This window comes from Poecilia formosa, unplaced genomic scaffold (genome assembly GCF_000485575.1).
Source record: "Poecilia formosa unplaced genomic scaffold, Poecilia_formosa-5.1.2 Scaffold4, whole genome shotgun sequence".
Classification (NCBI taxonomy): Eukaryota; Metazoa; Chordata; class Actinopteri; order Cyprinodontiformes; family Poeciliidae; genus Poecilia; species Poecilia formosa.
Window position 1 is genome coordinate 704741 of NW_006799943.1, and position 10026 is coordinate 714766.

A 10026-nucleotide genomic window follows, 5' to 3' on the forward strand; every position below is an offset into this window, starting at 1 on the left:
CATCTCTGCGCAGTGCAGCGGATTTACTCATTGTGCAGGGCCGGTCCAAGGCTGCATGAGGCCTTGCGCAGACTTTGACTTAGGGGCCCCTCAACCTGCTAAAATCATCAGCACCTCTAACAGCTTCTGTGTTAGAGTTAGTGAAATATGGCAGAAGGGAGTAGTTTAATTGGCCAGCCTATAATAAGTTGGCCAATTAAATAAGTTATAATCACAGTTTACTAATTTGTATTTGTAAATTCAAAGATTAAACTCACAGCATCAGATTGTTGCTATGGTAACAAAACAATCTAACTATGAATATTGTTCCTTGAAGTTTTACAAAGTAAACTTGCCAGCTCCTTAAAATCTTGCATTTAAATGTTAAACAATTTAAAATCTTTTAATTTATGTATGCTGAAATTGAATCAAGTTCAACAGCATTGATAATCTCAATAAACAAGTGTTACATTTATGTATCTGTGGTTTGTTTTAAAATATTAGCGTTTATGGGGCCCCTGAAACTCTTGGAGGCCTGATGGAGCTGCTGACTTAATTTAGATTAAACAGAAGTGCAAATTTGTTGTTTTTAGACTAGTTGCAGGTTTAAATAGCATTTCACTGGAGATGTTTTCCTGTAACATATAATTACACAGTAATACTTTAATATTTTCTGTCAACTTAACATCTTTTAATACAAAAACATGGTAGACCACCGGTGGACCACCTCGATGCCCCCACCACCGGGCTTAGCAATTTTCTGGGGGAAACCCTGACATATATATATATATGTGTGTGTGTGTGTGTGTGTGTGTGTGATGGTGATCTGGAATGTATATTTTCACACACCCTCCCTGTGTTTGCAGCATGTAAGTGGGTGGACATGGGAAAGGCTGCTGCAATGGTGCAGTCATATGTGATTTTAATAATTAGTAAATCTGCTGCTTGAGGAGAGTCATCGCTAAACAGTGTCTCAGCTTTTCTGCAGGACAGATTTTGATCAATGTGCGGTCAGACTCATATGTGATCCATAAAAGCAAATTCTGGTCCGCTTTCAATCCTCAGTCTCGGTTCAGTTGGGTTGACCTCTGGTGCGGTTCAAATGCATATGTGGATGCACTCCAAAAGCAGGAAGCGGACTACAGCGCAGGGCATTCTGGGTAAATACAACCAAAGCAAACATGCAAGTCTAGCACTAGCAGGACAAAAGGCTTGTTTTTCGTTTACATTTTGGTGAAGAAGGAAATTGTGCTGTGTCTTCTTCAGAGGTTTTTGTGTTGTGTTTCTTGGCGCAGCGCCCCCACAGGTGAGGGTGGGGGGCACAGGTTGTTCAAAGGGTTTCATTTGTTTGACTCAGTCTTGTGGAAGAGAATTGGAGCATCTGAAAATGTAACAAACATTGCAACTTTGGTCCTCAGTCGAACCGAGTCTATCAGACTATCAGATGTGAAAACATCCTTAAACTCTATGTCCTTTTCAGATACTCTGTCTGTAAACATGTAGAGTACATGTTGGGCATCCTCCTGTTAGAACTAGGATGTTCACCCTTCTCTCTCACCATGTCTTCCTGGTCCTCAGGGGCTGTGAAGTACCTGGAGTGCTCCGCACTGACCCAGCGAGGCCTGAAGACAGTATTTGACGAGGCCATCCGAGCCGTGCTCTGCCCTCCACCAGTGAAGAAGAGAGGGAAGAGATGCACCATGTTCTGAGGAAGAGGCACTGCTGCAACACCACATCATCATGAAAAACACACACACTTTCTTTGAGAGAATGAGAGCTAAAACTGGTGAGAGTGAGTGTGCAGTTCAGTGATTGCTTTCTGTAGTCTTTTTTTTTTATTTTTCAGGACCATATTGGTTAGATGACCAACATTCATTTTTTTAACCATTCCTGAATAAGATGGTAGGTTCCCTGTGAATGGCACTGACTGTCCGTCTCCGTTGTACTGTTGCCAGGAGGACTGCAGCTTTCCACAACCGTCTTTCTACTGCTCTCTTCTCTCTCAACCATGCTTGCTTAAATTAACGCAGTGGTAATTACACAGAACGTCAGGTGTTGATATGTTCAGGGTTGAAGTTACCCTCAGCTCCCTGTCTAAGATCAGCTCATTCAGCACTGAAAACCTTCTGGCTGCTAATGCTGCATTCCAGTTACCACGGAAGACAGAACTTAGAGCTGGGTTTGACGTCAGACCTGGCTTTCCAGTTAGAAAGTCGGGATTTGAACATGGCAACGCTCATAAACATTGTTCACAGTATCTCTTACAAACATCGTTTTAAGCTTTACTTTTCATAAGGAAACACCATTTTTAATTTGTTCAGTTTAGAGTTACAGGCACTACATGTAATATTGATTTTTTTTCTTACATGTATGTTTTGCAAAATAAACATTTTTCCACCTCAGCTTACTATTGTTGATGTGAGGAGCAGCCATACTGAAGCACGAATGTTGGAGTTGCTCCACTTTCCCTTTGGGAAATCTGACTTCAGACAGCGTTCCAGTTGAATTTTCCGACCAGGAAATCGGAATTTCCCAGTTCTGAGTACAACTGGAACGCAGCATATCACAGCTATCATTTTCTGAGCTGAACTTTGAGATAATAAACATGTCTAGCTGTGTAAAAACATCCTGGTCAGACCACCTGAGAATGGTAAGAAGTTCCGCTGAGTTCAGATCTGCAGCTCAGACTAATGTGGCGGCTTATGGTCAAAACAGAAAGCACAGCTTATGTTTTAGGCCTAAAGGAAGTAGGTAAAATATTTAACACAGCTGTATCATGTGATCTGAGGCTTTATAAAAAAGATGCCCAATGATCATCTCCAGCCTGTTTGTCATTTTTTACAGAAAAGCTGCGAGCAGTCAGAGTAACACACTGTGGTTATGCTAACTGATGGATTAAGCTATAATTATTTATCCATGAGAATTTAGCTCAGCTGTAACTTCTCACCTGCCTTCCTTCATTTTCATTTGTATAGAAACAATGTGAAGTCACATTGTGATGGTGATGTCATAGTAGCTTTTTCATTTTCGAAGGAAATTCTTTAAGCTTGAAACACTTAACTCGACTTCCTGGTTTCCTAGAAGCTGGGATTTGGGCTGAGAGCTCATCTGGTGCCAGTGAGGCTCATCAAACCAGTGATTCTGCTGTTCAGCACTCAGTTCTGGCAAGCAGCTGATCTTAGACAAGAATCAGTGGGAAACTTCAACTACAGTCAGGAAATCAGAGCTGCTTTGTAGGCTTGCCTTCAGAAAATGAAAAGTCTCTAATTTCTGTTGTAGTTTAAATTTAACACAGAGAGACAAAATGTCAGTGAAAGATCCAGAAAATAAAATGCAATTTTGATTCAAATTTTCTTCAGAAGTATTTGATCAAAACCTGCTGTGGTGGAAGAGGTTGTTTGGAAGCACAGCGGCCTGCTGGACCATCAGCAGGTCAGACAGATCTGAGTAAGGAGCGCTAGAAACCTTTCAGCACTTCTTCTGCAGATCTGAGCTCTGGAAGCCGTTGCCATGGTGATGTGTTCTTGTCCATGCTTGGCTTGGTCATGGTTCAGTTTACAGCCCCTTACATTCATCCTGTACCTAGGGCTGAATATTCAATATCCAGAACTGCACAGCACTCTGGGAGATGTAGGCAGGGGAAAGGCTTTAGCTGCTAAACCTCTCACATTGGTGACATCAACCTTCTCACTTAGTCTTTGGTTACCAAGCAACAACCTGTTGAGTAACTTGCGTAGCAGCTGTTTCAGATTTTGCCACCATTCCTCATAACTGCTAAAAACTAAAAACAGTAACATGGAGTGAAAACTGGATAAAACAGGAAATTCACACCACCGGTTTGGTAGTACTTCAGATATTTAAAACAAAAAACGCATCAATAATAATTGATATCCACTGATATGAAGCTCTTACATTGTGACAGGTTTTTTTGCCGTATCGTTCGGCCCTACCAGCTCTCAGCAGGTTGAGTTGATGCCATAGAGCTTGGCTTTAATCTCAATATCTCCTCACCACCTGACACCTGCAGAATCAAGAGCCTGGTCATGTGCCTTCTCCATGGGGAGCTGAACTTTGACCTTCACTTAGTCAGTGTAGTGATTCCATTCCGTTGTGGTTCAGATGCTCCTGGCCTTTCGTTTGTCATCCACCCGGAGGTGGGACCCTTCATGGAGCTGCAGACTGAACACACTGCATGGTCATTAACTGGCGCTACCTAGCAACCAAACTTCAGACTGAATTTCTTGTCCCCTGATGTCCTCTCTGAGTGGGCTGCTGTCAGAAACTGATTCTGCAGACAGAAAACACCTGGGTAGTATCTGTTACTGATGGATTGATGAACTGATTGTAATCTGTGTGCCTTGTGGTCGCCCAAACTCCATCCGCTTTGCAGGGGATCAAATACTTCAGTGTTTCTGGGTCTATTCTGTGTCTGACTGTTAAATTAATCTACCACAACATCACAAACCATGTGATCCTCAGTAAGAAGGCAAACCTACAGAAACAGCAGAGCTTTCTCTTATTTCCTGCTCTGGAGCCGTGGATGTGCGTCAGACTAGCATGCCAAACATGGAGCTGTCCAACCTTGCTGCCTGAGATCTGCCTTCAGGAAGGGAGGAGCTTGCATGGTCTTAATATGCTCTGTCATCATGATCCCACTGATTAGATCTACTCTCTGTTCATGTGTGTGTGTGAGTGAGTTTGTCACAGGCATGTAAATAGACGCTGGTATTTGTGTGTGAACGGGCTCGTGTCGGTAGCAGTGACACGGTGTTGATTGGGACGGCGACTAAAGATAACATTGTTTTAAGCCAAGTTTTTTAGTGTCCAGTTTTTGGTACAATTTCATATTGTAGTAATACACGGGAGTTTTCAAAAATTGTGTGAACATTAAGGCAGAAAAAAAAGGGTTTTAATGACATCTAGTGATGTACAGAATGCGCAATGCATTAGGAATATCTGTATGTACCTAAATATGTACCTTTCTAAAAGTAAAACAGTTAACTTTAAATGAATTCTAGTTGCTCATGTTGAATTTACAAGTGTTGCTAACAGTGTATAGTATAAAGGGGCCAATCTTTGTGCAGTTTGTCATTGCAGCAAACAGTGCGGATTGCACCTTTATGAGCAGATTTTTCTCTCTGGTTGCAGGGCTGCGTTGGTGGGTGGGTGGAGGGGGGTGGTCTCCCTCACCCTGCAGGGCTGCCTGTCATGCTGTGTGGTTGAATCATGTCATGTGGTCCTGCCTAGCTAAGGTGTTGATATGTAGCTGAGAAACACAGCAAAAGAAAAAAAAACTGTAATACTATTATTGCATGGAAGTTTTCTGGTTGTTTGGCCCACTGTAAATCTTCTGAGAGCTTGTACGATGAAATGCATCGGCCATGTACGTATGTAATGTAAGATGACTTGTATACTTGTTTCAGCTGTTTGTCTTCTTTTTTATTAATTCACATGTTGGTGTGGTTAAAAAACTCATTTTTGTATACTAAATACAAATGTATACGTAAAGAACATAGCTTGCTGTCGTGATTTGACATGATACGCAGAGGAATCAGTGTCATGTGTTTGACACGCTGCAGTGTTTTAAGGCAGTGCATGTGAGTGGTGAAGGGAGGAGTTTAATCTTCACTGAAAAGCTTTTTAAAATGTATGAAAACATTTTTTCTTCAGTCTGACATGAACTCAGAATATTTTCTGTTTTAGCTCAGTTACCTAAAATATTTCTGTTCGCTAATTGCCAGAATAATGAGAAGCCTGAACTAATCAACTAATTTAGTAATCAGTAATAACTGGACTACACAGTCTCTAAAATATGCTGCTGAAAGAACAAAAAAAAAGTCACCCATTGTTAACAGATCAGTCCTCCACTGTATTAATGCTGAGCTTTTCACGTTAGTAAGATTTAGCTGCAGATTCATCATTTGTTACAAATGATCCAGCATTCACTAAAAACAGTAAACAAGCATTTTTAGGCAATACAATTTTTAATGTGGTGAAAGGAATTAATTAGTTTATTTGCAATTTTAAGTATTTGCTATATTACCATTGTAATAAATAGACTAGGGTGGTTAAATGAAAAATCTGCAGAATGTGCCATTCTTTTATCCAATTACTTTATTGTCAGAATCATATATTTCTATCTTTATTCTGTTTTTTTAGAATAATCATATTATATTTTAATTGTCTGAGGGCTAATAGATAAGATCCCTTTAATCAGTCCAGTATTGTTTTTTATGCTTTTATTTCACTGAGATCTACATTTGCACCTTGGATGTAATTTTCTGATGTTCAGAACCCCACAGACAAGGTAAGAAAAATGATTCAACAACAATAAACCCATTTATTTTGGACCATCTGAATGTTTGGGTAAAGCTCTGAGCTGTCAGCATGTCTGCCTCTGATCAGCTGGAAGTCCTGGTGATGTTCAGCAGGCCAGGTAGCCTCCGTCCACTGGCAGGGCCACTCCATTAATCATGCTGCTCTTCTCACTCAGCAGGAACAAGATGCTGTTCACCACGTCCTCCTCCTCTACACACACACACACACACACAAACACATGCATGTTTGTCACATTATCTTTGTGGGGACTTCCCATTGATTTCTACACACATTTCAGCCTCAAGCAAATTTCTACAAACTACATTCATTTAATCTATTCAATTTGGAGAAAAGGGAGAGAAAATTGAAACCAGAGAATTTTCTGCAAGTTATTTTATTTGGTAAATCAAACCTGCTGACAGTATGCAGCAGATCATTGAACTTGTCTGGTTGTGTGTACATTAGATGATCTTTGATTCAGATTCCACTCTAGCTTTTATCATCTGATGCTGATTAGTAAAATCAAGGATTATCTTCCCCATAACGCCCTTGATGTGGTTATTCATGCTTTTATTACTTATGTATTCCCTCCACTGGCTGCCCGTTTCTTTTAGAACTGATACTAAGATCTTGATTCAGTTTTTAAATGACCCATCTTTTCAAATCGACTTTTAATACCAGACAACATAACGATTAGGCCAGTTCTTGTTTGTTTTATAAAAACATTATGTAAATATCTTGTTTCAGCTGTAAGTCAAACTTAGTTTGTTCAGAAAACATTCAAATGATGTTTTAAACAGTTTTCTATGTGAAAATCAACAAGATTACATTTTACCATAAGAACAATTCTAACAGTTTGTTTCAGCAGTCTGGTCGGTGTTGGTATATTTCTCATAATGCAGTTGCAGGTGATTTCTGTATGGATACTGCAGAGGTTCACTAACTCATTTTCAGAGTTGTGATAATCATTAGATTTTCTAAAGTAATTTTTTTTTGTTGTGAAAATTGTAAAAATTTTAAAGAAATGATAAAAGGCTGTGAAGGATGAAGAGGACTTGCATACTGAAGTAATATTTCAGTTATTGAAGTGATAAACTGTCAGGATGAAAGCGAGTCCCACTCTGGTCAAGTTTCAGATAAAAGTATTGGTAAAATCTCTGAAAGCTGCTTGTTTAAGAACACAGATTACCAAACAACACTGTGAGCACACAAGGTTGTGACACAAGGTATCTGACCTGCGAAGCGGCCCAGGGGGATGCGGGACTTCATGGTCTGGGCTTTTTCCGGATCACTCCAGCCCAGGCGACCCATCTTTGTCATAACAACTGTAGGGTTGACGCTGTTCACACGGATCTGGTCGGACCACAGAACAAGTTTCTGAGTCAGCACAGAGAGCAGCAACACACACACTGACAGGAGTTTCTGACATGAGCTGGGAATGTTTCTGTGTGGAAATAATATCAGAGGTCATGCAGAAAACTTTTTAAAAACTCCGGACAGTAACTGTCAAGTGTTGTTGCTAGGCAGACTGGATACATGCTGAATTTAGGCTTTACAGACAAAGTTATATTTAAGTTAAGGTTAAATTAAAGCTAAGAGGTACTTGCCTATATATAGATGTTATTTAGAATATGCTGATACCTACTGTTTTGGAATAGAGGCCACTTTTGGACCTTTAATTCTAAAGTGGCCTTTTGGATTAGAGGTCAAACAGCTTCAGGAAACGAGAGAAAAAGAACAGCTGTCCTCTGATCAAGAAGAGTTCTCTGGAACTGTTCTGGTGTTTAAAACAGACAGAGGTTGGGCTCCTTTAACAGATCCTTCCTGGAGGTTTGAGTGAAGCAGTACCTGATGGGGTCCGAGCTCTAGGGCCATCACTTTGGTCAGCATGTCCAGGGCCCCTTTAGTGGAACCTGAGCAAGGCAGAATGACACAGCAACTCTCACTGGAAGTGATTATTGGTACATCAAAGTTAGAATACTGTGAAAAAGTGCAATATTTCTGACCAGTTATCTCAGAAAGAAAAACTCATTATGTATTATAATCACATAAAATACAGAGGGATATTTCCAAAGCCTCTGTTGCTTGTCATTCTGATGATTATGCAAATTCAGTGTCTCAGAAAATCAGAATTGTGTAAAAGAAGAGGTCATTAATGGAAACTCCTGGTGTCAGCCCCAGTCAGCTGATTAACTAAAACACCGGCAGAGGTTTCCTGAGCCTCCAGGGTCACTCTGGGTCAGCAGGACATAATCATGGTAAGGTGTGGGGTGTCATGTTTTGCTGGTACTGGTCCACTGGGTTTCCACAGTCAATGCAGCGTTGACCAGGAGACAAGGTCGTGACCTTTGTATCTGACCTGCGAAGTGGCCCAGGGGGATGCGGGACTTCTAGAGCTCTTCATGCTTCATCTGCTGACCAGCTGGATGAAGTTGAACTACAAACTCCTCTGACCTTTAACCCCTTCAAACAACTCTGGGCTGTTTTGAAGAGGAAGATGAGAGACAACAGAAAAGCAACAAAGGAGTTGAGCAGAAGGCACCTATCACAACAACCATCACACCTACACAGAACCACCAACTGGTTGCCTCCATACCACGGCGCATTGATGCAGTAATTCATGGAAATGGAGTCCTGACCAATAATTGAGTGGACAGAAACATACATACCTTTCAGAATCCTGATATTTGCACTTAAAGCATCCGTTTTTATTGGTCTAATCTGATATTTTAGCGTTCTGAGACACTGAATTTTGGCTTTTCTTCACCTATGAGACACAATCATTAAAACTGCAAAGGACAAAAGCTAGAAATATTTCAATCTGTGCAATGAATCTCTTGAAAATGAGCGTTTCACTCTCTGAGAGGGCTGGCAAAAAATATTGCACTTTTATTTTATGCAATATTTCATTTATATTTCTTCTGTTTGTTTCTCAAAGTGTGGTGAAGGAGAAGACGGTGAAGGTCAAGCTGTCTGTTCCTCACAGTAAACAGTATGATCCCTCAGGGCGCGCTGAGACGCCTGGCTGGACACGTTGACGATGGAGCCGCCTGACCCTCTGGTCTTCATCCCACCAGCCACCATCTACCACAGACACAGAAACAGATAGCTTCAGTTGTTTAGAGTAAAAGGATTGCATGGCCTATCTAACTATGTGTGTGTGTGTGTGTGTGTATTGCAGAGTTAAGCATTCACAGCCATCAGCAGTTTTGTGTTTTGCTACATGTGGCACAGCATAAAGTCCACCTCAGAGTGCCAGTGGCAGATGTTTTAGGGTTATTCTGAGGAAATCATTAGTGAGGAAGAATGTGAACAAAGTGTTTTGATGAATTCAATAAATTAATTTAATGTAGATGCACATTTGCAGCTGAATAAGCAGATTTTACTTTAGGGCTGTTTTACCTGAGAAACGTGTAGCACAGCTTTTACATTCACGTTAAACAGCCTGAAAAACACCAACAGTTGGTTGATACCAGTAACTCAGTTCTTGTCCTCATCCTTTGACCTGAGCTTCATCTAGGAGAATAAAATGTTGTCATTCTGGTCTTACAGATCAAACTGGTCAGCCGTGACCTCCAGGAATGGCTGCAGTTTGGTGCAGGCGGCATTGTTCACCAGCAGATCAATGGGGCCGACGTCCTTCAGGGCAGCCTCGGTGGCAGCCCAGTCCGCCAGGTCCACACACACTGGGATGATGGCTGGACACTGGAGGAGGGCGAAGGAGGAGGG

General features: G+C 41.1%; 2 protein-coding genes across 3 annotated transcripts in view; one reads left to right on the forward strand and one right to left on the reverse strand.

Moving 5' to 3' along the window:
* Positions 1-5390, forward strand: part of rac3b (Rac family small GTPase 3b) — a 15256-nt gene extending 9866 nt beyond the window's left edge. The window contains exon 6 of one of the 2 annotated variants that reach the window (XM_016674671.1): positions 1557-5390. In XM_016674671.1, coding sequence (XP_016530157.1) covers positions 1557-1618 — 62 coding nt within the window. In that variant the 3' untranslated portion in view covers positions 1619-5390. The remainder of the gene's footprint in view (positions 1-1556) is intronic. The other variant, XM_007558494.2, reaches the window with a different exon arrangement.
* Positions 5391-6203: 813 nt separating this feature from the next.
* Positions 6204-10026, reverse strand: dcxr (dicarbonyl/L-xylulose reductase; the record flags this gene model as incomplete). The annotated part of the gene is made up of 6 exons (XM_016676527.1): positions 6204-6507; positions 7533-7650; positions 8146-8210; positions 9282-9381; positions 9700-9742; positions 9848-10026. Coding segments are annotated over 6 exons (609 nt in total), but the record flags the coding sequence as incomplete, so codon positions are not given.